This window comes from Syngnathus floridae, chromosome 18 (assembly GCF_059516105.1).
Source record: "Syngnathus floridae isolate MCC-2025c chromosome 18, RoL_Sflo_1.0, whole genome shotgun sequence".
Classification (NCBI taxonomy): Eukaryota; Metazoa; Chordata; class Actinopteri; order Syngnathiformes; family Syngnathidae; genus Syngnathus; species Syngnathus floridae.
In genome coordinates this window covers 5764945-5789737 of record NC_142430.1, presented here as the reverse complement: position 1 = coordinate 5789737, position 24793 = coordinate 5764945, and the positions used below count along the sequence as shown (strand labels likewise).

Sequence of the window (24793 nt, the reverse complement as noted above, 5' to 3'; positions counted from 1 at the left end):
AGGGAGGGAGGCTGGAAGAGAGAGAGAGAGCATAGAAAGAGAGGGCTTGGAAAATTTGATTGGAGGAAAAAAATCAGTATGCGTTTTAGCTGAAAGGAAGAGTGAGCAGAGCTATAAAAAGTTTATCGGGCAGGTAGAGCAACACGAGCTGTGAGGAACATCTGATCCCGGGGTGGAAATTCAAGCAGAGTCTATAAAAGTGAAGCTGCCACCACAAAGACTGTTATCTGCTGTTGTTTTGGACCTGAGAGGACATCAAGTCCACAGAGGTGAGTCGCATATTTGGGGGACATGGAATTTGCATCATAATATGCCATATTTGGAGGCTCTAACTGAAAACTTTAAAGAAGACTTTAGAGTGTGTAGGAGTAGGTTGCACACTGCACTCGATCAGAGGTGAAGGGTTTACTCAGATTTTGGTTTCTTTATTTAGGAGACGAATATTGGATGATGCAATGCAGTTGTCCGCCTCTGTAAACAACACCCACAATCTTGAACATATTTAAATTAGCTTTATAATCTTTGCAGCTTTTGCTTCCCAATAAACCAACCCTTTTTTTTTTGTCTGCCAAGATATTTTTTTTTACCAGGCAGTTTGTTAGAAATAAAAATGTGATCAATTTAAGTGAATTGAAATATTTAAAGTTTCACAACTTGCTTGCTAACTAACACGGTTGGCATAAATGTCAATAATGAGGGAAAGATGAGAAATGTCTCATTTGCAGGGTTTTTCTTTTCACTCCGCAGAATCAGCATGTCCCTCACTTCCATCCTGTCGGCTGAAGACATTGAAAACGCCGTGAAAGACTGTCAAGGTGACACACAGTACCCAAACTATAATATAAAACAGATCAATCTGCGATTGCCATAACCTCTAACAAAAGACAAGGTTACTTATCTTTTTTCTGGCTGCATTAATTTCACTTTTGTGCAATACAGTACCATCTTATCTGCACCTCCATGATTGCAAAAGCTTTTCAATCATCCTGTCCCTTTTGGTGGTTGCATGACTTTGCTATACATAAAAAAAACACAGTCAAAAGGTCAAAACTCTCAGCAGTGGCATCCATTGTAAAAAAAAAAGAAAAAATTAAATTAATTCTGTTTATGATGTTACTGTTTGTTTGTTTGCATCTGAAACTTTCTACAGCTCCAGACTCGTTCTGCCACAAGAAGTTCTTTGGACTATGTGGCCTCTCCTCCAAGACACCCCAGGAGATCCAGAATGTCTTCCAAATCCTCGATGAGGACAACAGCGGCTACCTGGAGGAATCGGAGCTGAAGTGGGGACATATTTTCTGTTGTATTTGTTGATTTCAAGATCTCTTGTAGTAAAATGGAACAGTGTGCATGACAGAGAGATTAGGGCCTACCTAATAACTCACACAGCTGTATTAAAGCCATCCCTTTGTAATCCGTGTGGATTATACATGTTTAAGTGTTATGTTTTTGGTGTTACATAATTCACCTTTTACCATGTTGGGATGTGATAAAATAGTGTGTCTTTGTGATTTGCCGTGTTTGAATTATTAACACAAAACATCTTGATTGATATTTGTGTTAGGTTTTTCCTGCAGCGGTTTGTCCCCGGAGCAAGAACGCTGACTGAGGCTGAAACCAAAAGCTTCATCTCGGCGGCGGATGACGACAGCGATGGAAGGATCGGAGCTGAGGGTTAGTATCTGATTTCATGCAGCTAAACAGGCATTCAGGCACTTTTCCTGCAAGTTGCTACTCTGACGCACTCAAGTTTAACTAAAGCTTTTCAATTATTCATGATGCTGGACAAATTCCACAGTACAGTTTGGTCTGTTCTGATAAATAAAATATACAGATTTTATTTTGGGTGGATCGTTATACATGTGTATGCATTGAGTGATGTATTTTCAGATGTTCTATTCATGATGTTTTGTTTCTGTTTAGAATTCCAGATGATGGTTCTGTCCTGAGTCTTGCAATGTGGATCAATTTGCTTCCATTTCCATTGATTTTTTGTTTTTGTTTTCATTGGCTTGTATTTCAGAAAATTATATACTTAATTTCCTTCCTAGCACTCATTAATCGACAATAACTATTAAAGTTTGTCCTTCAAACCTGTGACAATGAAAGAAATGAAATGTGTGGGCTCTCTGTTTTATCAAATAGTTTGTAGCAATGGATAGTCAAGCGCCTTGCAACATTATGTTTCCAAAATTCCTCTTCGAATGTCTCAATGTATCTTTTGTAGAAGTACAAGTTGCTTCTCACTAGCAAAGTAGCATTTTAACCCTTTTATCTGTTTTATTAGAAAAGAGTGTGTGTGGGTTTTGTTTTTGCAAAAAGAAATGTTAGTTTCACACCAGTATTTTTGGTATTCTCCGTGGGGAAAATATTCATAAATATTAGGAAATCTTAAATAATATAGAAATATCACAGATACTCTATATATTCATAAATATTAGAAAATCTTAAATAATATAGAAATATCACAGATAATCTCAATAATTTTGTTTGATGCTCCACCACCATAATCATGAACATAAATTATTATTATTATTATTATTATTATTATTAGTAGTAGTAGTAGTAGTAGTAGTAGTAGTAGTAGTAGTAGTAGTTGTTGTTGTTGTTGTTGTTGTTGTTGTTGTTGTTGTTGTTGTTGTTATTGTTGTTGTCACGTCTAAAACTGACCGGGTGGAAAACAAGGCCAGCACAAATGCCTTGTTTTCCTTCCGGTTGGTTTTAAACGTGACACTCAGCTGTCAAAAGCAGGAAGTAGACGATGTGCATCGTCTCTCCTCTAGTTAAATTACATTTTCCTCCTGGTGTAACACAACGGCGTGCATACGAACCCTTTGATTTATGCACTGTAAGGTGAGGATTTTACTTTTTCATGAACGGTTTTGTTTTTGATTGTTGTTTTTACGCGTTGGATGTCAGCACACCAAATCATGCTAACTAAGCTAAGCTAACTTGCTAAACGTCCTCGGATTTATTTATTTGGAATATTCCATTCGTTGCACTTTTTATTTGCCGAGTGGACTTATAATAACAGGAACATAATCAAAAACGGTGTTAAAGCCACTGATATATCAATTTAAAAAATCCAACGAGATTAATTCTACATGTACATGTTAATTTTCAGGAAATCCTGTCAAAATTCAATTTCCCACTGCTTGTTTCACTTCTGCAGGCAAACGGCATGCTAGCAATAGAATTATTCGTGCAAAGTAAATCCAGACAAACGTGACACTGATGCTGATGATAAGGTAAAAACAGATTCATTTACTCCATAAGGTGACAATATGAGTTTATGTCCAGCTACTTATTTTCTCTTTTTTGTCTTGTAGCCCCAGAATGGCCTCAGGAATGCAAGAGAAACAGTTCACAGCATCTCTACTCAATTTCTTTGTTTATAATCCCACATTTGGACCACGGGAAGGAGAGGTGATTTTCAATTTGTGTCTGAATTGATCCTATTACCATAGTTTTACCTCTGTTTTGAAAATTACTGATATAAGGTGATATTTTTACCATGTTAGGAAGAGAAAAAGATCCTGTTTTATCATCCCAGTGACGTGGAGAAGAATGAGAAGATCCGAAATGTGGGCCTTTGTGAAGCTATTGTCCAGTTCACGAGGTAGTCTTCTTAAAAGGGAAATATTGTAATAGTGATGTACAGAAGTGTGGTAGCAACTAATGTTTTTTTTTATCTAGAACATTCTGCCCAACAAAACCAGCAAAATCCCTGCACACGCAAAAGAACCGTCAATTTTTCTTTGAGCCTGAGGAGAATTTTTGGATGGTCATGGTAAGAATTCAAGCTTTTCACCTATTTAACATAATTACTGGAATGCGATCAATTTTGTTTACAAAGCCAACTTGTTTTTGTGTACATTTTTTATTTATTTTTTGCTCAGGTGGTTCGAAATCCAATGATTGAGAAACTAAACAAAGATGGAAAACCTCCCACGATAGAGTATCAGGAAGAGGAAATACTTGTAAGAGGTTTTTTATTTATTTATTTATTTTTTTTTAATACTATCGGCTTTGAGTTGTTAACCATGCTTCCCTTACTCCCCCAAGGACACGGTCTATGGTGCAGTGGTAAAGCAGTGCTACAGTATGTATAAGGTAACAACCAACCCCGTCTCAAAAAAAAAAAAATATATATATATATATATATATATATATATATATATATATATATATATATATATATATTTTTTTTTTTTTTTTTTTTTGTTTATAACCAACGTGTGATGTCATCCCTTATGCTGCAGCTTTTCAACGGTACCTTTAATAGAGCGATGGATGCCGGCGGAGTAGAGCTGCTAACTCAGAAGCTTGAAAAGTTCTTCTACAGGGTAAAACCATATCCAGTCCTTCCTTAATTGTTTGCATTTTTATATTTAGTTTCAAATTGGCCCTACCCTGTGAGCACATTTTTAAAGTGACATATCGGCACATCAATGAATCACCGACTCGTCCCGTTTCTCCATCTTCAGTACCTGCAGACGCTCCACCTGCAGTCCTGTGACCTCTTAGACGTATTTGGAGGCATCAGTTTCTTCCCGCTGGACAAGATGTCCTACCTGAAGATCCAATCCTTCGTCAACCGGGTGGAGGAGAGTCTCAGCCTCATCAAATACACAGCCTTTCTATATAACGACCAGCTCATCTGGTAACAGGACGGATGCGTCGGCTCAGCTCGCTCTGATACTTCTTCAGGTGTTGAAATGGCTTTGTATGTGCAGGAGCGGCCTGGAACAAGATGACATGAGGATCCTGTACAAGTACCTGACCACCTCGTTGTTCCCCAGGCACTCCGAGCCAGAGGTAAGGTGCTGAGGATGTTGTTAGTATATATTTGCATATCCCCCTCATTTAATTCCATCTATCCCCGCATAGTTGGCTGGCAGGGACTCTCCTCTGAGGCCGGAGGTTGCAGGCAATTTGTTGCATTATGGGAGGTGAGTCCCGAAACCATGGTGTTAGAATGGTGCTCACTCTAACTTATTTTTGCAAGAACCACACGGGAGACAGTATGCCCTTTTTAAGCACTTGCAAGTGGAGAGTCATTTGTCGCTGTGTGTACAGTGATGATCGAATGAGGTCTGATTTTGGATTCTTGCAAGAGAGTATTTATTGAGAGAAATCAGGGTTGGGGTGACATTGGACATGTTTGGTGGTCACCTCAGCAACTGGTTAATCAGTGCGGAGGGTCCCAGCTCGTCGTTTTACAAGGTCGTGGAAACAGAAACTAGTGGAGCATTTTAGATGACTAACTAAGCAAGAATATTTCCACACCATTTGGGAAGTTTCAACAACTGAATGGTTAAACTTTTCAGAGTCAAGGAAAGGTAAAAGGTTTAAACAAAGTTAATAATTCTAGTCTACATTCCAACATAATAGAAACTAGTGGAGCATTTTAGATGACTAAGCAAGAATGTTTCCACACCATTTGGAAAGTTTCAACAACTGAATGGTTAAACTTTTCAGAGTCACGGAAAGGTAAAAGGTTTAAACAAAGTTAATAATTCTAGTCTACATTCCAACATAATCATACGATCAAAATAATCTGGAAACCCTAACACATGGTTGAGTAAATTTTGTCTTCAACAGGAAGTCAACCCAAGATGTTCATCAAATATACTTACACACAATGTCCTCTCCAGATTTTTGACAGGACCATCCAACCTTAAAGACCCTGAAGCCAAATTCCGTTTTCCCAAAATATTTGTCAGCGCCGAGGATGGCCACGAGGAGCTGCATCTGATTGTGTATAAGGTAATAGTGCAGCTAAACCTCACTTAGCGTTGGGAATCCCTCAAGGCCTATATAATTAGTATAAGCAATAGCAACATTGTTCCCACTAATTGATGACTGAAATGTGTAATTGATTCCAAATGCATTAAAGAATGGATTATTTCCCCTACACACAGTTTGACTCCATGAAAGGAATGTTCCTAAAAGCCTTTCAGCGTGTGAGTGGATGAAATGGGTGCGAAATATGCTGCAGCCTTAACTGAGGATATGGATTTTTCAGGATTAGACTTGCATTTTAAAATAATGAGGATGCAGAACATCAATGTCATTTCAAACCTGTGTGACCTTGTTTCTGGGTTTGACCTGCTCTCTTTCAGGCGATGAGCGCTGCCGCCTGTTTTATGGTCAACGGTAAGCATCTAAGAGTGCAGTTTTTGTTCAAAAGCTACTTTTCTTCAACACTTTCTTTCGACGCAGCCTCTGTGGAGATGACGAGGGAGTTTTGTGAGCAGTTGGATGGCTTGGTGGGGCCGCAGCTCACTTTGCTGGCGTCGGATATATGCGAACAATTCACCATCAACCGCAGGATATCAGGGTTAGTTCTACTTTAGAACTGCTTGGCAGAACTAACTCGCAGAATTCATCCTTTAGCATGAAAGGACATTCCTAAGGGAAGTCACAAATCAGATTTTGTGACTATTAGCCGTTTATAAAAGGATCATGCTGCACAGAATGCGTGTCGTGCTTGTTTTGTTGTCTTACTTCTGCAATGTCGCCTTCTATTCAGGCCAGAGAAGGAGCCTCAGTTTAAGTTCATCTACTTCAACCACATGAACCTGGCAGAGAAAAGCACGATACACATGAGGAAGACGGCCAGTGTCTGTCTCACGTCGGTTCATCCTGACCTCATGAAAATCCTCGGGGACATCAACTGTGACTTTGCCAGGTAAACCAAAAGTACATCGACAATCTCAGGAGGAGGTTCTGAAAATCATTTTTATGCGTCTTCCAGAGTTGATGAAGATGAAGAGATCATAGTCAAAGCCATGACAGACTACTGGGTTGTTGGTAAAAAGTCTGACCAGCGAGAACTGTACGTGATCTTAAATCAGAAGAATGCCAACCTCATTGAAGTCAATGGTATGTGTGTGGCAAACTTATGTCATACCAACCTCCAGGCTTCTATAAATATGTTTTTCTCTTCTGCAGAGGAGGTGAAGAGGCTTTGTGCGACACAATTCAACAACATATTCTTCCTGGACTGATGGAATGAGCACAAAGACTCTTTGACCACACTACAAACTGTCAGTGTTCCAGGGTATCACGGCAGCATCAGTGTAATGCAACAGTTGCATTGTAAAATAAAAATGGGGGGGGAAAAAAAAAAAAGATTTCTCATCGTTATTTTTAATTTAACCTTTAAAATGTCATTCCCTTTTGTAATTAAGTGTACAAATATACTTTGTCATATCATTGTCTTTGCACATAATTTCTTTTTAGAGAGTTCTATTAAGATTTCCCTGTATGTCTTCTCATTGAACACCTCTGTGTCTCAAACTGGTGTCCGCATAATTGCTGTTTCAGGCTGCTTTCATCGCTCACTTTTCACTATAACATCAAATCTTGTTTGTAAACAACTCTACTAAATTTGAATAAATTATGTTGTAATTTTGCAGTACTGAGAAGACTTTTTTTTTATCTGGAGAGTTTGTTTTATCTTAGTACAACTACTGAGAACATATTGTTTTCCTAAAATATTACTAGAATCGTTGTCAATATTATATTTATTATATAATTAGTACTGCAGTAAATGCAAACGTTTATAGCATCTAAATAGCTTATTTACTTTCACTATCTGCTGCTAGAAACGAGAAAGCACTCAAAACTTTGAAGTTGTATCCCATTTTAATGCCTTGGATGTTTGTTTTTTAGATGAAGACATTTGACAGTTTTGGAAGTTTTGTTTTGTTTTTGGTATTTCCGTTTGTTTCTGTTCGATAGTTCAATAAAGATTAATTGAAAGAGAATAATAATAAAAAGTCTAAACCGGAAGTACAACACTCAAACAGCCAATGAGAAGTCACCAGTTTCGCAGCGTTCAGCCAATCAGAGCCATATAGATTGAATTTAAATTTGTAACTTAAGTTGCTCACGTTCGTTTGAAGACGCAGTTGCGTGTATTTGCACTCTTTTTCTTCTCAACCAAAAAGTAAGATAACTTTATCGTAATTGTTTGCCATGCAGTTTTGAAACGTTGTATTTTCAGTCTTTTACTCGCTCGGTGCAGAGCCTCCTGAAAGCTACTAAATGACCTTAAGAATCGTAAGGGACCTGGCGATGTTAAACTAACATAGGATGTCTATGCTGTTTTCTTTTTACTTTAAAGTCTCGGTCACAAAACCATGCATTTAATTGACCAACAATTCCATGAATTTTACATCTTTGGGTAATCGTTTGATTATAACCAAAATTGTAATTTGTAATGTGACTTAAGTCGAAGTACATAGTGTTTAAAAATAAACACTGTTAATAAAGATTCCAAAGGACTGAATCCTAAATGTATTTAAGTACAATAAAAAGCCGTCAGGAAAAAAATAAATACTCACAGTATAGACTCATGAAAAATATTTCCATATATAATATATTGCTGCCCACTGCTTTCTCAGTTTACTGCAGGTGAATCACCATGGAGTCTCAATTTTCTTACTTGAGACGCCGGGACAGCAGTGTGGATATGCTGCGGATCAAAATGTCCCGGAGGATCAGTCAGAATCAGAAAGAGAATCGAGAGCGGGCAATGGATGCACGAAGACAACTGGACGATCTCCAGGAACAGGAAATGGATGCCTCTTCTGTGTCAATCACATCACCAACAATGAAAGACCTAACAAATGTCCAGAAAAAGTCTGCAAAAGGTTTTTTCTTCCACCTCCATCTCACACACATGCATGCATGTGCAGTTTGAGTCTATAAATATGCACCTCGTTATTGCTAAACTGCTTCATCTCAAATCATGTTTATCTTCAGACAAGGCCGCAGAAGAGAAACGGAATCAGCTTGCCCGCTGGAAAGAAAGAAAAGCGCTTGAGAAAGAGAAGCAAAAGCGAGAGCGGGAACGAAAAAGGGTGTTTAAGACTGGTCTCTATCATCCCAAAGACACCGTTTTCTCTTTGATTACAAAATCGGAGGCCTCAACCAAAGCAAAAGAGGTAACGGCTAATTTAATAATGACTCACTACCCAGAATCTTAGCTGCACTGTGTTTGTTTGCAGACTAGTTATATAGCAAGAGTGTGACTTGGTTTCACCTGTCCCTTAGTAATATGCTCCTCAAACATTTCATCACCTGCAATTGTATTGATGATAAACACTTTGGACAACCGAAGAATTGACCTTGTAATAATTTCATTACAGACCACAACAAACACAGCTCTGTCACAGAACAGCAGAGTCACCCGGTCAAAGACACGACAGCAACAGCAGCAATCGCAAAAGGTGCCACTTTATCTAATTTCAGATTTTTTTAAAAATGCTTAGATTAGTTATAGCTAAAACGTTCTCTCTTTGTAGCCTTTGAAGACGCCCAGTTCAAATATGGCAGCAAAGAAAGGTACGTTGAATTTTCCTTAATGGGGACATTTTTGTTTGTTTACTAGTAGTTGATGTCAAGTGTGTTTCAAGATCTGGGGAAAAAAAGCCTCTTTTTAATAACTGCTGAATTTTTACTCTCCTGTTTTCAGATCTAACTGCTGCTCAGAGACCAACCAGGGGACAACCAGTCATTACAGCGGGTAAAAAAAACGAAGTCCGTGCAGGTGAGAAGCACATCGTTAAAGGTGTATTATAATTTTTCCACACCACCTCATGTTGTTTCTCTATTTGCATTGGTTGTTGCACAAGGACCCTCTACCAGGGCAGCCAACAAGGCTGTTCAAGCAGCTCCTGCAGCAAAAAAACAACCTAAAGACACCATTCCAGGTATAATTTTTTTTTTTATTACTAAAAAAAAAATTACTTCAATATGTTCTACTATTTTTACTTAGATCAGGGAAACAAAAAGACACTAGCCGTTCTCCCTTTGCCCCGAGCCTCTGCAAACCAAAAGAACTGCACAGGTACGGAATTGTGGACTCGTTTGGTCTCCTTATCAAATGAGAATAATGAGACTCGTCTTTTTGTTGTAGATGACGGCGAGTTGGATGTCCATCCTCTTGTGTCGAAGGTAAGCATTTGATACCCATCCTGCTTTATTATTATTATTATTTTTTTTGTAACAGTTTTAATGTCTCTATTGGTTCTTTCTGCTTTGTGAAGCAGCCAGAGTTAAATGTGGCGGACCATCTGGAGTCGGAGGACGAACCTCATGAGGGCGAGACTTGTAGTTCTGAGGAGGATCCCGTGCCGTCCTCGTTCGCTCCCAAGGGTTTTGTGTTCCAAGCGCCCGCCGGCTTGGAAAACTTCTCTTTTGTCCCGCTCACACCTTCCTCGGCAAATCGTTTTTTTGCACCGAGGCCGATGCCGCAGTACTTGACGCGCTCGCGCGTCAGCCTCTGCGATGTCGCTGTATTTCGAGATGCGTGTCTTGCTGAGCCAAGTCAGTCCTCTCCCCCAAAATCTCCTCACCGCACTCCTCCTCCTCTCCCGGTGACTTTGGGCGGTCTCCTCGACTCAAAACACGATGTGGCATATTTCAGGTAATCAAGCCACCTTCATCCCCAGAATCTGATTTGAGAGTTTTTAATGTTCTTTTGGGATGTCCAGGTCACAGATGGACAACGAGACAGACAGACTGACATCGCTGTGTGATCAGTGGAAGACAAAAGCTGAAGATGAGTCCATCCCTGAAGAAGGTGAGTCAACCAACTTCTTCATACAGGTGATTTGTTTTGATTTATTTTTCTTCTGTGATTAGTGAGAGGCCACATCCGTACAGCGGTGGGCCAGGCCAGACTGCTCATGAAAGAGCGCTTCAACCAGTTTAGCAAACTGGTGGATGATTGCGAGCTGCGCCGAGGAGAGAAAATCACCACCTGCAGCGACTTAGAAGGATTTTGGGACATGATTTACTTCCAGGTTAATCATCCATACGAGGGCTGTGTTTGTTTACAAAATGGCAGCGAAAGACGTCCAACATTTTGTGTGTCAGGTCGAAGACGTTAACAAGAAGTTTGATGCCCTCCAAGGAGGAGAGGCGCGAGGCTGGGTGGAAGAACACAAGCCACCGCCACCACGGCAGAGGAAAACAGTCAAGGTGACAAATTGAAGATCTTCTTCGTGGCACCTGTGTTCCACATTGTTGCATAGTATAACAAATGTTTGTCACAACAGAAACCAGCTGCAGCACCTGCCAAGCCAACATCAACCAAAGCAGGAGCCAAGTCGGGCCTAGCAGCGGTGAAAGCGGCCATGAGAGCCCAAAAGAAGGCGGCCGAGGCCGCAAAGGCTGCCGGTGGCACCACTGATGCCGAGTCATGCCCGTCTCAAGGAGCACAAAGCAGCTCTGACACTGTGGTCTTTGATGGAGGCTTTTTCCATGTGGAGAGCCCAGCTAAGACTCAGAATTGCGTGAGGAGATCCAGCCGTCTGAGCGCCGCCGCGTCTTCGCACCTTCGCACGCCTCCCAGCTATCCAACAACTCCAAGAAGAGTCACTCGTCAATCCCTCGCATCGGGACAAACGGCCGCCACTCCGGTTCAGCACGAGCGCGCTCTCACTCCTCTCCGTCGTGTCGCCAACACGAGCTTCAGAAATTCACCGGAGCCGCTGCCAGTCACCCATCAGCCATCCCAAAGAGTAAAAAAATCCACTCGCTTCTCCTTTCTTGCGGGCATACCTGCATCTGCGCCTCCGACTTCGCAGGAAGACGGTATGATGATGATGACACAAATTGCATGTTTGTATTTGTAATGGCTGCAGCTTTCTTTTTGTATTATAGCTAGTTTGGGGATCACTAGATTTAATCAATCATTACCCCATGACACTTAAATTTTAGTCCACGCTTGTTGTAATCTGAATTGTTCCTCTCTTCAACAGTTTTGCTCGATGACGTCAAAGAAAATGCACAGTCACCACAGGTTTGAAAGTTTTTCTCTTATGACCTTTCTTTGAATTAACAGGAGCCAAGGGTTTCTTAATAATGATCACTTTATATTTTGGTGCATATATTATAGGCGGAGACAAATCAGGAGACACTGCTACTTTTTACACCCAACACGAGCAGCAAGATACGCCAGTCAACATGCCCCAATGACCTCATTTACTTCACTCCGCCATTGTAATATATTTATCTAATGTCTTTTGTAACTCTGTTTAAGGGAACAACAAAAAAATCTTTTTATTTTGGAAGTTTTGTAACTTGTTTTATTTACCGTAAATAAAGTTCTATTGAGGAAAGGGTCTTAGTCTTTAGTATGAAAAACTCATAATTGGTGTAATGACGCCCTCTAGTGTGCTGAACTCTGTTACAGCTTGCTAATCATAATAAATGGAGAAGGTCAACGGCAGGGAAGAACATATGGTTGAAAAAGTGATTGATCTTATGACTCCAAGCATCCAGTTCACGGTCTTGGGCTAGCGTCTGTTGCCACTGACGTGCTAGTGCTGGAGAAAATTAAAACATAATACACGTGACACACACTACTTTGCATATTAGCTTACGGAATATCACAATTGTTGTGTGCACAAACCTGAAGAAGATCGAGACGGTCTTAGCTTGGGGTAAGGACCCGTCATCTGTTGAGCAAATAGTCTGATGTGTTACTGTGATTCATGTAATTCAATTTTTTTTATGCAGTAAACAAAAACAAGCACTCACCTGCTGACACTTGATCTCGCCGCAGCCAAGGAGAACCTCAAAGAATTCTAGGAATATAATCTATAGCACAAATAAGAAGAGCATAAGCAAAATCTCGATAGATGCATAGTTAGCATTTTAAAATTTTAATTGGAGTGGACCTCGAATTCCATGCAGGCGGATCGGTTGCCCGGGTCGAGGGCCTCTGCACAGATGATCTCGATGACCCTCACGATGGTTAAATTACTATCGTAGAGCTTGAGATCCTACCGTGGCGGATGGAGAAATGGCGCTAACAACTTGTGTATTCAAATGCATGATTAAATACAAGTTGTTACCTCATACATCCATAGAAGTTGGCGATTGGTCATGGTGCTGTCAACCCTGGGAGATTTGTTGACCCTGGAGTAGGCCTGAAAAACCTTCCAGCTTTTTGTTAGGAAATCCACAGCCACAATGGTACGCTCCGGCGGCTTAAAAAGAAAACCTGGCCACGACAAAAAGTTCCCAAAAAACAACGCTAAAAATACATGGAGCTGGACAAAAAAACTTTAAATAGAATCTATTCATCCTACCTTTTACATTTTTGGCATTTGGAAATATATCATCAACCAATAGTTTTGAGAAACATGCTGCAAGAAGGTGAGTTGATGACCTACAAAGATTTGCAAATGAAAAGTGACTACAGAGTAAAAAAATAGATTTTTCTACATTGTTGCTTACTCCGTATCGTTACGGTAGATGTAATAAGCGATGATCACGAGGGAACTGAGGAACCGGCTTAGCATTATGGGAGTGAAGGGGGAGTGAACTTCTGCTGGATCTGGGTTATCTAAAACAGGAGAGTCAATCAGTTAAGCATGGATGAATTATTTGTTTTTTAAAAATCGACCTGACCTCGTAAGTAAAGGTCAATTTCCACCAAAGTGACGCCGCGATGGTGGATGTAACAATCTTTAAGCATGCGCCACAGCTGCATGCGGGATAGCAGGAAGGCGCCGCCCGGAATCTGGGGTTGGCCCAGTCGGCTGTAGAAACGATAGATGGACCTCAGCTCCGTCTTGTGCCTCAGCAAAACAAACCTCACCTGGTCAATGAACAACAAATTGATTAACAAGTTGATGTCAGAATATTGTGCAAGCTAACCTGTTTGTGCTCAATGTCTCGTTTTTTCTGAGGTATTTCCTCCAAAAGGACATCGATGTTGACCGTCATGTCTGGTCCAAGAGAAGATTCATCCATACCTGGTGACATTCATTCATCCATTCTTAATAGCGTTGTCATGTAGCGTTAGCTTAATCCTTATTAGCGTGGCTGGAAAATGATGTTGTTTACCAAGTAGAACAGGAGCTTGGTTTGCTGTCATATTGGGGGTCACCATTTTGTCATTAAGGAATTGTCCTTGGAAAACATACCCGTCCTTGAGGGTAACTTTCCCCTAAAGATTTAATACAAATAATCACAAATGATCAAAAACAAGAAACAAATATAGATGAATTCACCTTCCCGTGTTTTTTATTGTCCTGCCATCCACCCTCATAGATGGCACCGCCAGCGTAATAAAAAGTACCCGGTCCGTGTCTGTACCCAAGGAAAAAATTCCCCGTGTACTGATTGCTGGGACGGAATTCAGCTCCGGGTTCTGTTCGCTTCATGAGCCACACGTGGGTACCGTGACCTTGCTGCCGGAGAAAAACAATAAGTAAAGCGGCATCTTGGTTTACACGTTAATACTCTAATGTACATTTTGGAATAAATTAAACTGACAGAAATCCATTCCAGCCCTCCTAAAACCACTAGGCCCATTACTACTTCCCATATTGTACCTGGACTCCATCATGCCAGTTCCCAATGTAGAGCTGTCCCAGGTTCAGCCATCTCATGGTGCCCTCTCCATTTCTCAAATTATGCTTCCACTCACCAAAATAAATATTACCAGAAGGGTAGCTGTCATGAGAAATTCAATACGGCAAATAGTAAATTGTTTTGAGTAAAATAACAGACGGAAACCTGAAAAAATATTTTAAATTTGTGACATCTTACCGTCTTACTCCCCATCCCTCTCTTTTGTTCATCACCCAGTTGCCTTTGTACCAAGAAGTCTCTTCCTGGTTATAATACACTGTGCCCTAACAAAAACAACAACAAAAAAGATAAAGATTAGTTTCAACTACATCTGCAATCTCAGATCCTGCAGATATTAAAATAATTTAATATTAAAAGTGTGGAGTCACCTTTCCGTGCCTCTTGCTGTGATTCCATTGACCTATGTAGGTGGCATTGCCACTTTTGTGCGTTCCGTTGCCATGCCTGACGCCATTGCACACGTCACCTTCATAGGTGCTGCCGTCTGGCCAACTGTACTTGCCTTGGCCCATCGGTATGTTGCTCACAAACTCGCCCTATTGACAAGAAATACATGACACACTTTTCTAAACAAGTCATATTATTATTATGATCATTATATCCTACCTCATATGTCACCTTGTCGGCCCATGTGAAGACACCGGTTCCATGCATTGCTCCCATGGAGAACATACCCTTAAAAAAACAAAACATGCTTTAGCTTCTTTATTATATATATTTTTTTAATTTCTGTGATGAAGTAACAAATGTTTGGAGCAAACAGAACAGTAATGTATTTAATATGTATTTATTAAAAGTGGGGAAAACTTCATACTGTAGTCGAAGTTAAAAAATATGAATGATACCGCTAGTTTCTACAAAATGTTTTATTTATTTCTTATTTATTTATATGTACCGTATAAGAATGGCCTCCTTTAAACTTGGCTCTGCCTCTCCCATGGAAGTGCCCGTCTTTGCTTTCCCCCTCATATCTGTTAGTGATAGCATGACCATATTCATTCTCTGTTGTGCTATTAAGTGCAAAGCAGTAATATTTAAGTTTATTTACCTCTGAAAAGTTAAAACAAAGAACGAAGGGAGTTCAAATAAGCCATCGTCGTGCTGCTGCTCGTCGTCATCGTGATGCGCCTGTTTCGAATATCTTACTAAATTTGGACTCCCGTGTAGCATCTCCATATAATTTTTAATTGTTAGAACATTAAATATTAATGTGTTGTCATTGTGTACAAAGATTGTTGCCAACTTAAGACCAAAAAGTGAAACGTGAACTTCTAAAAGAACGAGAACACGAAAATAAACAAACTGGTTTCCATGGCAACTAGTAACATTTAGCGTATGATTTTATGTCAAGCTAACCGCCATATTGAATGGGGCAAAAAGAAAACAAGCATAGGTAACCCACAAATAAATAAAGGAGTGCGATGAGAAAACATACCAATAAAATAACATTTTCCTTTTCTTTTTATTTGTTCATACTGTGTGATGTCATGGAACATTTAAAATAATATTTCAAAAGAATTCATAGGTAAAAATGCAACAATCATGTATGATTTAAGAAAATTATACACAGTATCTGTTTGGGGTCAGGTTTTGATTCATAAGCGAATCATCAATTAAGATTTCTCTTCTTGTTGATCAATTTTGTGAGAGGAGATCCAGGTTAACCAGGTGTCTCATGGTGGGCCTCCCGTGAGGACAGTTCCATGGCTGCTCAATCTCAGCCATGTGACCCACCAGTTTCTTCATCTCGCTTGTATTCAGTGCCGTGCCAATCATAACCTGGACAGGAAAAACAAATATATTGACTGCCTAATAAGTCAAATTGTAAACTATTAGCAACTCACAGATTTTCGACAAGCTCTGGAGGCAAACATCTGCCTGACGCGTGATGGCCGACACATGACCCCCGGGCTGTCACTGAGCATGAAGATCAGCTCCTCAATGTCGGTAGGACCAAATGTCCAGTTCTTACTTGTGGGCAGAGATACCAGCTTGACCCTCTCCATCACTTGAGCTACATTGGGAAATGCATTTAATGTTTACTCATCTACGATAGAATTTTTTTTTTTTTTTTTTTACTTGAAAACTCAAAATCGCACCATCTTCATCAATCTGAAATTCAAAGCCGTTCTTTTGAAAGATCTCAATATTTTCCATAAGTACGTTCTCGTTAACTGCAGTGAGGTGAAGTTTTTGAGGGCTGAAAAATAAACAAATACATCAAAGTCTAATTAGACCTAATTTGTTCGTTTCACATTCAAATTCATTTGAAATGTTTGGATACTTGCACAATGAGTTTTTGTCCTTGGAGCACTGTGTGTTGTTGCAGCATTTCAAAGTTGTATTTCTCATCTGTAGCATGCTGGTCGATCATGAAGATGTCCGAGTTGAGTTTGGTGATGATAAAGCCCAGATTAAACTGGCCTACAATTTCCATCTGTTTGAACATGTCTTTGCTGTTATGGAAGGGGGGGGAACAAAAAGCAGATTAACCAATTGCCATAATAATGTTGAGTTTATATATGAGCCCACCTGATCTCCTTCTTCAGCTCCTCCTCTGCACATTGGCTTTCTCCCGGGTTGATTTTGGCTCTGAAGCGTCGGTATTGAAGCTCCTCACTGTTTTTTTCCTTCTGCTTGCGGTCCTGTAACCTTTTTATCTTCCCAGTCAGGTCTTGCAATGAGAAATAGAGCGACACTGCCCTCTTCTGTAAACTGACCGGAGCATCCACCGCCCAATCTGGATTCTCTTTTCTGGCTCTTTTCAAATCTGGACTCAAAGAGCGACACTCAGCGGTTGGTTCGATTTGCAGGTAAGACTCCTGGAGAACTTCGGTTGTCTCTGTCGGTTCTTCTTTTTTTAAGATCGGTTCTTCCACATCAAAAGCAGGTGAATGTGGGTCACAATTCTGACTGTCTGGTGAAGGAATGTCCAAACTGGATGGAACAATGTCCTTGAAGTCACGACCTTTACCATATCTGAACCCATCCAGAACTGACCTCCCTGCTGAGGAACCTGTCTTCAAACTACACTTGAGGGTGAAAGGAGATTTCCCACCTGGATTACAGGAGGTTTTTCCAGTTTCTTTAAAGAAAGACTTGATGTTTTTTTGCGCTGGAGAATTATTGGCAGCTTTTGACAAATTGGACTTGACACCAGAATTGGAGTTGTGGTGATTCGAAAAAGCAGCTTTTAGACCAGCCAAGTTCAGGGATGACTTCGTGCTCTCAGTCACGAGTCGTGTGTTATCTCCAGACTCAAACATGTTCTCTTCGGATTGTTTCGAGGCAGTCGCTGGAAAATAATCACAGGAGATGTTACAGTCAAGTTTTTCTTGAATGAAATAATGCCATCTTACCGCTGCTGGGAATGAGAGTATTATTTAGACTAATTTTATTGACTCCGGCCTCAAACATGCTGATGAGACAAGACTTTAAAATGGCCAATAAGAGTTTCTCCTCCTGGAGGAGAATCTGCCGCTTGTCTGGGGTAACGTTGACATCCACACACTCTGAAATTTAAAAAAACAATAGTGAATACTAAAAAAACTACAATGCTAAAAATTACCTTTTTTTTTTTTTACCTGAGGCAACTTCTATGTTCAGGGCAACAAATGGATACTGATGTCTGTTATACATATGATAGACTTCATTCACAAGTTTGGTCACCTGTAAAGGGAGAAGAACCAGAATTCAGGTTGGAAGCAAAAACCCCACAAATCCATTACATACCTTTTGGGGGTCACATGGTCGCTTGTTTATAAAAAAGAATTGTCTGTCTGTGGCACTTCTTCCCACACCGTGGTCTGCTTGTGACACAAAGCCTGTGATGCTGCCAAAATTTCAAAATATTATTATTGAATCCGCAACATCTACATTAACAGTGTTACTCACCAAAATAATTTTTGGGGGAGTTCCGTGTTCTCAAGACCATATTCTTCCAAGACGTTATCATTAAGAGGCACGTGCTGAAAGGGGAGAAGGTTCTGTAGCTGCAGAAATAATGGGAAAAAAAATCAACAACTTCAACATGTCAGTGTTGTCAAATTCTATTTTCCAACCTGTTTGGGTCCAAATATAGCTCCTATGTTGTCTCTCATATTCTGGCTTCCACTTGTGTTTACAACAATGTTGCGCTTCCCTTGTCCACTTTGGTTGGAGCAGGTAATGCGCACGCCAGTAGAGATGATGCAGTAAGACTGCAAAACATGCACCATTTTGGTGAACTCCTAAAAGAATCAACGACAAATCAATTCAGTCTAGATCCATTAATCAGGCCTCTTTTGCGTATTACATGAAACAAATATTCAACTGGCCCTTTTAATATTGCGCCGGAACTCCTTGTGTCTGACGGGTAGGGTTAGGAAGAGCTGCTGCAGGGTGACTGTGGTGCCTTGCTGCCGTGGATGAGGTAGCCGCTGAACCAAATGGCCCTTGTGGTCAAAGACCAGCTTGGTCCCAACGGTGCTGGATTCATGGCACGTCACCACACTTACGTCACTGGTGGGAGAATAGCAAAGTAAGTACAATTTAGCACTCATTATAGAGATTTGAGGACAGGCTGTCGAGATATATCACCTTAGTGCACATAAAGAACTGAGGGCTTCACCTCTGAAGCCAAATGTCTCCACATGGAGGAGATCGGAAAAATCCCTCAATTTTGAAGTGTGATGTTTTAACGCTATGGGACAGGTGACACATGTCATCATTCAAACATCTTAACGATTTTAAATTAATAGATACGTACTCAATCCTTCAAAGTTGGCCTCCTCGACACCTTTTCCATTATCAGATACTTCCACAAGTTCAATTCCGTGCTCCTTCAGTTTGACATCTGGAATATTTAGTAGTTCTACTAAGTATTGTGCTGATTCATGTAATTTTCCATTTTCTGTTCTTACCAATGTTGGTGGCCCCAGCATCAATACTGTTCTCCACCAGTTCTTTAACAGCAGTGGCCAAGGTCAGCACCACCTGACCTGAGCAGATTTGATGCACCGAGTTCTTGTCAATGGCCTTGATGGCTCCAGCAGGTTCCAAGCTACTAAATGCAAAACGGGCAATTACAAAGACTGCACACTTATTTCCCTTCCTCTTATTCAAAATCAACTCACCAAGTGTCAGTCATCTTTCAGAAAATGATGCAGGGATTGACCCACAACTACGTTCAGAGGTTTTGATGTTAAATAGAAATCTGATTGGTTATAAAACGCAATCATAGAATAAATTATTAGCCCATTGTTAACTTTTGATCATTTACTGATATTTTAGTGAAAAAAACAGCCAAAACAAAGGTAGCCATGATGTAAACAAACATGAGGTCTCAAACCGTACCGCGCAGCGTAGACAGACATTAGCAGAGTCACCGCTGCGTATTAGATGCGCATGTCAACAACCTAAGCGCATCACATGTACCTTTAAAAAGAGGGGAATTATTAATAAAAACTTGTTTGTAAAATTATAAAAATAAAAAAACTAACTCACTACAGAAATAACTTATCTCTAAATATTTTATCGCACTGTAACATTTCATCACCGTCAGAGGCCCAATGTAGCTTTAGGGCGCACGTACAAGTGACACACGGTTGAATGTACAAATAAAGTGTCATGGGAAGACACTTATTTTTCTTCATAATTGATTCAAAATGTATATTTATTTAGATTTTTATAATCATATGTGCGTTTTGTAGAGTTTCATTTTGTTAATAACAGCAAATAATATTTAATCACAATAAATTGTATTGGCTGACGGTGCCTTCCCGAGTCTGAGGAAAGATGGCCGCCACCTTACAACTTGTGAGAATTGTTGTCCAATTATATAAACATATAACCAAGTTTGTTTGAACCAATACAGATAGTATTTGCTCGCCTAAATTCAGATCCTCGTTTATTTATTATGTTCAGTTAACATGTACAGTTTAACGTCCGCTAGCAGGCACTTGCGATCGGAGGAATGTTCTAGTAGCAGTAATAAGAGTCTTCTTCCCCGAAGCAGTCTGCTTAAAGCCGTTGGTAATCATGACTGCAGTAGTCTGCCAAGTCTTGCCACCGAAGAGGACGATGAAGTACACTTTGACAGTAAGCAGCTTTTCTTAATAGTTTGTCTTATGTAACATTTACACACGTAATTTAAGCAGCAGGTAACTATTCAGGATTAGTTTAAAGCGTTAGCCCTGTTGTTGCTTTCTGTATTAAAGATTCCAAAACGTGCGTATTACCAGTAATTTGTAAGTCTTACAGAAAATTCAGATGTTTGGCTTGAGAGACTTAAAAGTCTACACGTATTGACAAAAGTAAACATAGATGATTCAGCAGATTTGGAGAAGCAATGTATTCCCCCAACACAATGACTGTCAGGAGGTTATAGAACATTTATTAATGAGACAGCTCTGCATTCTGTAAAAATATTATCTCATTATATGCTGCCTCCCTGTTAATGGAACAAGGTGGAGGTCTGGTCCTTCAAGATAAGGATGGCAGCAGTATACGCCCCCTTATGTATAAACAAGATGAGTATTGTTGCCTTAAAATGTTTCAAGACACTCAGTAGTGCTGCTCTGGGTGTTATTATAAAAAGATGGACCAAAAAGAAAAAAATATTGTTGAAATACTAGCAAAAATAATCGAAGAAGGTAAGAGAATTTGATATAACGTCTTTTCTTTCAAATGTAATATGAGAACTGGGATTTTTTTATACTTTTAAAATTTGGATTAAAAATATTTTGTCTACTGTTATTACCATGCCCTTAGTTTTATTTCTCGCTCAGCTTCCGACACCGACAGTCACCATGAAGTTCTCCTGGCGGGTAGACGCGACTCGTCCGTCCAAGAGTTTGCCTCAGCTATCCCCAACCACCTCCTCATGGGCTCTCTGCTGGAGCTTCTGTGCTTTGTTTACGAAAGTAATCCAGCACGTTCGCGAACATTATTTAAAGGTACGGACCGCAATGATGAAATAATGTAAAATCCTGCCACCTGAACTTTTGCCTTTTTTGTTTTTTATTAGTTATTGGCCAGCGGTTAGCTTCTATGAATCTTCTCTCACCTTTGGCCATAAGTGACGAGTTCAGCACAGTCAGACTCCAACACAATCGGGCCTTCACCGAGCTGCTAAATGCTGTTAGCTCCTCACCGTACTCACTGGTAAAAAAAAATTAAAATCTTTTGATCTGATAGATTTGTTGAACATTTTTAATTTAACCCCTAATCTCTATTGTTTATGTTCTTTTCTTATTTTTCAGGACCAGCAAAGCCTTAACATAAACACACACAATCCTGCACTGAGGTAAAGATAACTTTTAATAGTTCAAAAAACTTGAAGCATGTTAGACTACTTTAAAAAGTGCCACCTGCTTTAAGTTGCTGTTTGTCCTCCCGCAGACAAAAGGAGAGACTCTTTCAAGCCCAGACGTCCCGTTATTTGAGCGAGTTTGAAGAAATTGGTAGAATTGGAAAAGGATCTTATGGGAATGTTTATAAGGTGCTTACTACATTGTTTATGATGTGGCTATTTTGACTGTTGAGTATTAGTCACCCAATTTCTTTTATTCTTTTACAAAGGTGCTAAACAAACTGGATGGGCAGTGCTATGCTGTGAAGAAGATTCTCATTAAAAAAGTCTCAAAGGAGGATTGCATGAAGGTTAGCGGTCGACTTAAATTTTATATTTGCTTTCACGTCCAAGAATCGGCTCATAACTGCAATGTTCCTGTGGATTATGAAATAGGTGCTCAGGGAAGTGAAAGTGCTGTCCAGTTTGCAACACGTCAACATCGTCGGCTATCACACAGCGTGGATGGAGCACGTTCAATCCACGACGTGTAAGGAAACTCAAATTATTTTTGTGAATGGTGTTGTAACCCCTGGACAAAGATGTCATGGCAAAATGCTTCCCATTGCAGATGCAGAGAATCGCCTACCTGAACTGGCTACACAAGAAGACATGTAAGAGAACTAAAAACAAGGCTGCACAGTTTTGCACACAGTCTGACTTGTATTGCCTTTTTAATTGCAGTTCTGACGAGGACCTTGACAGCAGTAGCTCAAGTTACTCTGTAGTTTTCCAAAGCCGAAGCCAGCCGCAGGTGAACGGTTCTTCAAACGCCGCTGTGCCGCCAAGCGATGGCCCACCTGGCAACCCGCTAGCGCTGACACAAGAGAAGGGTCAGGAGGTGTGTCCGAGTATGATGCGACGGATCCCCGAGAACTACGTACCCTGCGTCTTCCTGGGACAGAGAGGGCCTATTAAGACCTCAAAATGTCCCGCCGTTGGTTGGGACACGTCCGGACTGTTGGAGGCGGAGTCTAGCAATAGCGGGATTGAGGTCAACAACATTTCCCCCTGTGTTGAAAAGAAGTGTGAGCAGTATAGTGAAAATAAACAGATGGCAAAACCCGCTAAGGAGGTAGGTGAATAAAAATGAACACAATTTTTTTTTTTTTTTAATTGCTATATCAATAAAGTTGTTCCGTATGGCGTGCGCAGGTCCACCTCCACCTGATGCTCTACATCCAAATGCAGCTATGTGAACGTTCGCTCAAAGACTGGATGACTGAGAGGAATTCCAAGCCCAAAGAGGAGCACATTTCAAGATGTATTCACTCCGCATCAAATTCACATTTGTCGAAATTACTGGATGAGATTTGTAACGTTTCCAACAATAATCTTCGCAGGTCCTTACGGATGCGTGAACGCTGAGAACACGTTCAGTCTGCTCAGAAAAATTCTGGAAGGGGTGGAATACATTCACTCGAGTGGAATAATTCACAGAGACCTCAAGGTAAGTGCTGTGCACTGTATATTAATGGCACTTTGATTAATCTTTTTTTTTTTTTCTTTCCCCCCCCCCCCACAGCCAAGGAACATTTTCCTCAACGGTCATGAATGTCACGTTCGTATTGGCGACTTTGGTTTAGCTTGCAGTGGTCTAATACTAAATAGTCATGAAAGCGTCATTTCTCCCATTGATGGTAATATCTCATTGTTTGCAATACTTTACCTCCAGAATAGTCAATTGTTAGTGGTGTCATGTTTCTGGTGTACTTTTCAGATTCCCCACATACGACAGGCGTGGGTACATTTGTCTACGCGTCACCTGAGCAACTGCGGAGCTCCCATTATGATTCAAAGGTATTTATAGCAGTCGTAGGATAGTTGAATAAAAAGATTACATTTTGTTTGCTCAACTTTGTTTTTTCTCTTCTAGTCAGACATGTACAGCATCGGGGTGCTCGCTCTGGAGCTTTTTCAGCCCTTTGGTACAGAGATGGAGCGAGTCCGGACATTAGGGGATCTGCGAGAGGGGAAAATACCCGAGTCCTTCAGCAACAGATGGCCTGTCCTCGCCAATTACATCTCAAAGCTGACAAGTATTGAGCCCAGCACGCGACCCACGGCCAGCCAGCTTCTACAGAGTGAACTCTTCTGCAGTAAAGATGTGGTATATAATTTAAAGCAATCAAATCTTGTTGATGTAATCCAGTTTTTTTTTTTTAATAAATTCAACAAATATTCATGTGTGTGTGTGTGTTTTTTCCCCTTCAGGTAATCTGTGGTTTGAAGAAAAAGGTTGCAGCACAAGAGGAAGAAATTCTTCTTTTGAGGAAACAAATACAGCGGCTACAAAGTTCACACAGCACTTTTCAAAATTGTCAGAGTTAGGAAGACACTTGACGTTTCAAAGGTTCACAATGTGTCTTGACTTGAGTGATTTAATTTGTGCGATTGCATTTGTGTGGTCTTGGAAACTTTTATAGAAAGGTCTATTACAATCAATATATGTGTCATATTAAATTATTTACAGTGTTTTACAGTATTGGGCAGGTATTGTTTTTATTTTTTTTTGCTCTTGTCAGCAGCTTGAAAAGCAAATGTATAGGAGACGTTTTGCAGACTCATCTTATGGCAGAATTCCAGCCAGACCTGGAACCTTAAATAAAGTTAAAGGAATTACAAACAATTAAATACTTTTAAGACTTACCACGTTTCTTCAGCTGTCCAAGCAAAATAAAATAACAAGAAAACCTTACCCAAGTATCATAAATTTATTTTGGGTTAATCAGGCACACTTTATGGTGGCAGGTAGGTGCTGACTCCTGCTTAAAGCAAGTTTGAAAACTTTTAATTAATTTCTGCACAATCATCTGTCAAATTAACACTTTTGTACATTATTTTTTATCTTTTTTGTTCGGAAAATGAATGCGAAAGACTCCAACCTGTATGTTTTGATGCCTTTGTGGATGTTTTTTTTTTTTTTTTTTTAATGTTTGATCAAATCAGGAAGTGGACACCGTACATTGAACTTTTTAAAGTTGAAATATTTGAGCCCTCACTTCCAAGGGGCACTCGAACGTCTACGAAGATAGTGTAATATATGCGGTAACGTCA

General features: G+C 40.1%; 6 protein-coding genes across 12 annotated transcripts; 4 read left to right on the top strand and 2 right to left on the bottom strand.

Moving 5' to 3' along the window:
* Positions 1-70: 70 nt before the first annotated feature.
* On the top strand, positions 71-2121 carry pvalb9 (parvalbumin 9). Its single transcript, XM_088360462.1, has 5 exons — positions 71-269; positions 748-815; positions 1151-1283; positions 1565-1674; positions 1924-2121. The coding sequence occupies exons 2-5, from the start codon at positions 755-757 to the stop codon at positions 1947-1949; spliced, it is 330 nt and encodes a 109-aa protein (XP_088216588.1). The 5' UTR covers positions 71-269; positions 748-754; the 3' UTR covers positions 1950-2121.
* A 576-nt stretch (positions 2122-2697) lies between these two features.
* ccz1 (CCZ1 vacuolar protein trafficking and biogenesis associated) lies at positions 2698-7426 on the top strand. The gene is made up of 17 exons (XM_088360394.1): positions 2698-2853; positions 3173-3248; positions 3330-3426; positions 3522-3619; positions 3697-3790; positions 3900-3980; positions 4066-4113; positions 4263-4346; positions 4488-4663; positions 4737-4818; positions 4891-4952; positions 5658-5769; positions 6126-6159; positions 6226-6343; positions 6536-6694; positions 6761-6888; positions 6958-7426. The coding sequence occupies exons 2-17, from the start codon at positions 3235-3237 to the stop codon at positions 7011-7013; spliced, it is 1443 nt and encodes a 480-aa protein (XP_088216520.1). The 5' UTR covers positions 2698-2853; positions 3173-3234; the 3' UTR covers positions 7014-7426.
* A 403-nt stretch (positions 7427-7829) lies between these two features.
* Positions 7830-12140, top strand: dlgap5 (discs, large (Drosophila) homolog-associated protein 5). 3 transcript variants are annotated; one of them, XM_088360391.1, is made up of 16 exons: positions 7830-7957; positions 8425-8663; positions 8776-8957; positions 9162-9242; positions 9318-9357; positions 9488-9562; positions 9648-9725; positions 9791-9862; positions 9932-9969; positions 10062-10441; positions 10509-10597; positions 10660-10820; positions 10894-10998; positions 11076-11613; positions 11781-11821; positions 11918-12140. In XM_088360391.1, exons 2-16 carry the CDS (start codon positions 8435-8437, stop codon positions 12023-12025), a joined length of 2217 nt encoding a protein of 738 aa, XP_088216517.1. In that variant the 5' UTR covers positions 7830-7957; positions 8425-8434; the 3' UTR covers positions 12026-12140. The 3 variants fall into 3 exon arrangements, with proteins under 3 accessions (XP_088216517.1, XP_088216518.1, XP_088216516.1); XM_088360392.1 differs by having other exon boundaries at positions 8415-8663; positions 10065-10441; XM_088360390.1 differs by having other exon boundaries at positions 8415-8663.
* Positions 11890-15724, bottom strand: rsph10b (radial spoke head 10 homolog B). The gene is made up of 17 exons (XM_088360393.1): positions 15455-15724; positions 15302-15377; positions 15013-15081; positions 14775-14942; positions 14584-14669; positions 14367-14487; positions 14043-14222; positions 13876-13978; positions 13687-13784; positions 13438-13627; positions 13264-13372; positions 13116-13195; positions 12879-13027; positions 12702-12806; positions 12562-12621; positions 12434-12479; positions 11890-12347 (listed from the first exon to the last, which is right to left on the bottom strand). Exons 1-17 carry the CDS (start codon positions 15580-15582, stop codon positions 12223-12225), a joined length of 1893 nt encoding a protein of 630 aa, XP_088216519.1. The 5' UTR covers positions 15583-15724; the 3' UTR covers positions 11890-12222.
* A 125-nt stretch (positions 15725-15849) lies between these two features.
* On the bottom strand, positions 15850-19936 carry pms2 (PMS1 homolog 2, mismatch repair system component). Of its 4 annotated transcripts, none has more exons than XM_088360336.1 (16): positions 19741-19936; positions 19521-19600; positions 19308-19450; positions 19154-19240; positions 18985-19087; positions 18723-18906; positions 18468-18635; positions 18301-18398; positions 18139-18238; positions 17991-18075; positions 17766-17918; positions 16939-17701; positions 16695-16862; positions 16506-16606; positions 16251-16420; positions 15850-16185 (listed from the first exon to the last, which is right to left on the bottom strand). In XM_088360336.1, the coding sequence occupies exons 2-16, from the start codon at positions 19532-19534 to the stop codon at positions 16042-16044; spliced, it is 2481 nt and encodes an 826-aa protein (XP_088216462.1). In that variant the 5' UTR covers positions 19535-19600; positions 19741-19936; the 3' UTR covers positions 15850-16041. The 4 variants fall into 4 exon arrangements, with proteins under 4 accessions (XP_088216462.1, XP_088216464.1, XP_088216461.1 ...); XM_088360338.1 differs by having other exon boundaries at positions 19308-19447; XM_088360335.1 differs by lacking the exon at positions 19741-19936 and having other exon boundaries at positions 19521-19734.
* Positions 19937-20148: 212 nt separating this feature from the next.
* eif2ak1 (eukaryotic translation initiation factor 2-alpha kinase 1) lies at positions 20149-24370 on the top strand. Of its 2 annotated transcripts, none has more exons than XM_088360339.1 (15): positions 20149-20484; positions 21174-21341; positions 21413-21549; positions 21648-21691; positions 21787-21886; positions 21967-22047; positions 22133-22226; positions 22308-22350; positions 22421-22811; positions 22892-23000; positions 23080-23186; positions 23262-23376; positions 23457-23536; positions 23613-23846; positions 23951-24370. In XM_088360339.1, the coding sequence occupies exons 1-15, from the start codon at positions 20316-20318 to the stop codon at positions 24065-24067; spliced, it is 1989 nt and encodes a 662-aa protein (XP_088216465.1). In that variant the 5' UTR covers positions 20149-20315; the 3' UTR covers positions 24068-24370. The 2 variants fall into 2 exon arrangements, with proteins under 2 accessions (XP_088216465.1, XP_088216466.1); XM_088360340.1 differs by lacking the exon at positions 20149-20484 and adding an exon at positions 20880-21038.
* The last annotated feature ends 423 nt before the right edge of the window (positions 24371-24793 follow it).

Excerpts from the sequence above, each read along its gene's own strand:
- pvalb9 (XM_088360462.1), top strand. The coding sequence starts at position 755 with ATGTCCCTCACTTCCATCCTGTCGGCTGAAGACATTGAAAACGCCGTG. Across the intron at positions 1,284-1,564 it reads CTGGAGGAATCGGAGCTGAA|GTTTTTCCTGCAGCGGTTTG; the intron begins GTGGGGACATAT and ends TATTTGTGTTAG. Across the intron at positions 1,675-1,923 it reads TGGAAGGATCGGAGCTGAGG|AATTCCAGATGATGGTTCTG; the intron begins GTTAGTATCTGA and ends GTTTCTGTTTAG.
- ccz1 (XM_088360394.1), top strand. Across the intron at positions 3,427-3,521 it reads TTGGACCACGGGAAGGAGAG|GAAGAGAAAAAGATCCTGTT; the intron begins GTGATTTTCAAT and ends TTACCATGTTAG. Across the intron at positions 3,791-3,899 it reads AGAATTTTTGGATGGTCATG|GTGGTTCGAAATCCAATGAT; the intron begins GTAAGAATTCAA and ends TTTTTTGCTCAG.
- dlgap5 (XM_088360391.1), top strand. The coding sequence starts at position 8,435 with ATGGAGTCTCAATTTTCTTACTTGAGACGCCGGGACAGCAGTGTGGAT. Across the intron at positions 9,243-9,317 it reads AACAGCAGCAATCGCAAAAG|CCTTTGAAGACGCCCAGTTC; the intron begins GTGCCACTTTAT and ends CTCTCTTTGTAG. Across the intron at positions 9,358-9,487 it reads AAATATGGCAGCAAAGAAAG|ATCTAACTGCTGCTCAGAGA; the intron begins GTACGTTGAATT and ends TCCTGTTTTCAG.
- rsph10b (XM_088360393.1), bottom strand. The coding sequence starts at position 15,582 with ATGGAGATGCTACACGGGAGTCCAAATTTAGTAAGATATTCGAAACAG. Across the intron at positions 14,488-14,583 it reads GAGGGATGGGGAGTAAGACG|CTACCCTTCTGGTAATATTT; the intron begins GTAAGATGTCAC and ends TTCTCATGACAG. Across the intron at positions 12,480-12,561 it reads GCGAGATCAAGTGTCAGCAG|ATGACGGGTCCTTACCCCAA; the intron begins GTGAGTGCTTGT and ends TTTGCTCAACAG.
- pms2 (XM_088360336.1), bottom strand. Across the intron at positions 18,636-18,722 it reads TCCGGCGCAATATTAAAAGG|GAGTTCACCAAAATGGTGCA; the intron begins GCCAGTTGAATA and ends TGATTCTTTTAG. Across the intron at positions 18,399-18,467 it reads CTATATTTGGACCCAAACAG|CTACAGAACCTTCTCCCCTT; the intron begins GTTGGAAAATAG and ends TTATTTCTGCAG.
- eif2ak1 (XM_088360339.1), top strand. The coding sequence starts at position 20,316 with ATGTACAGTTTAACGTCCGCTAGCAGGCACTTGCGATCGGAGGAATGT. Across the intron at positions 21,342-21,412 it reads TTCGCGAACATTATTTAAAG|TTATTGGCCAGCGGTTAGCT; the intron begins GTACGGACCGCA and ends GTTTTTTATTAG. Across the intron at positions 22,048-22,132 it reads CAAAGGAGGATTGCATGAAG|GTGCTCAGGGAAGTGAAAGT; the intron begins GTTAGCGGTCGA and ends ATTATGAAATAG.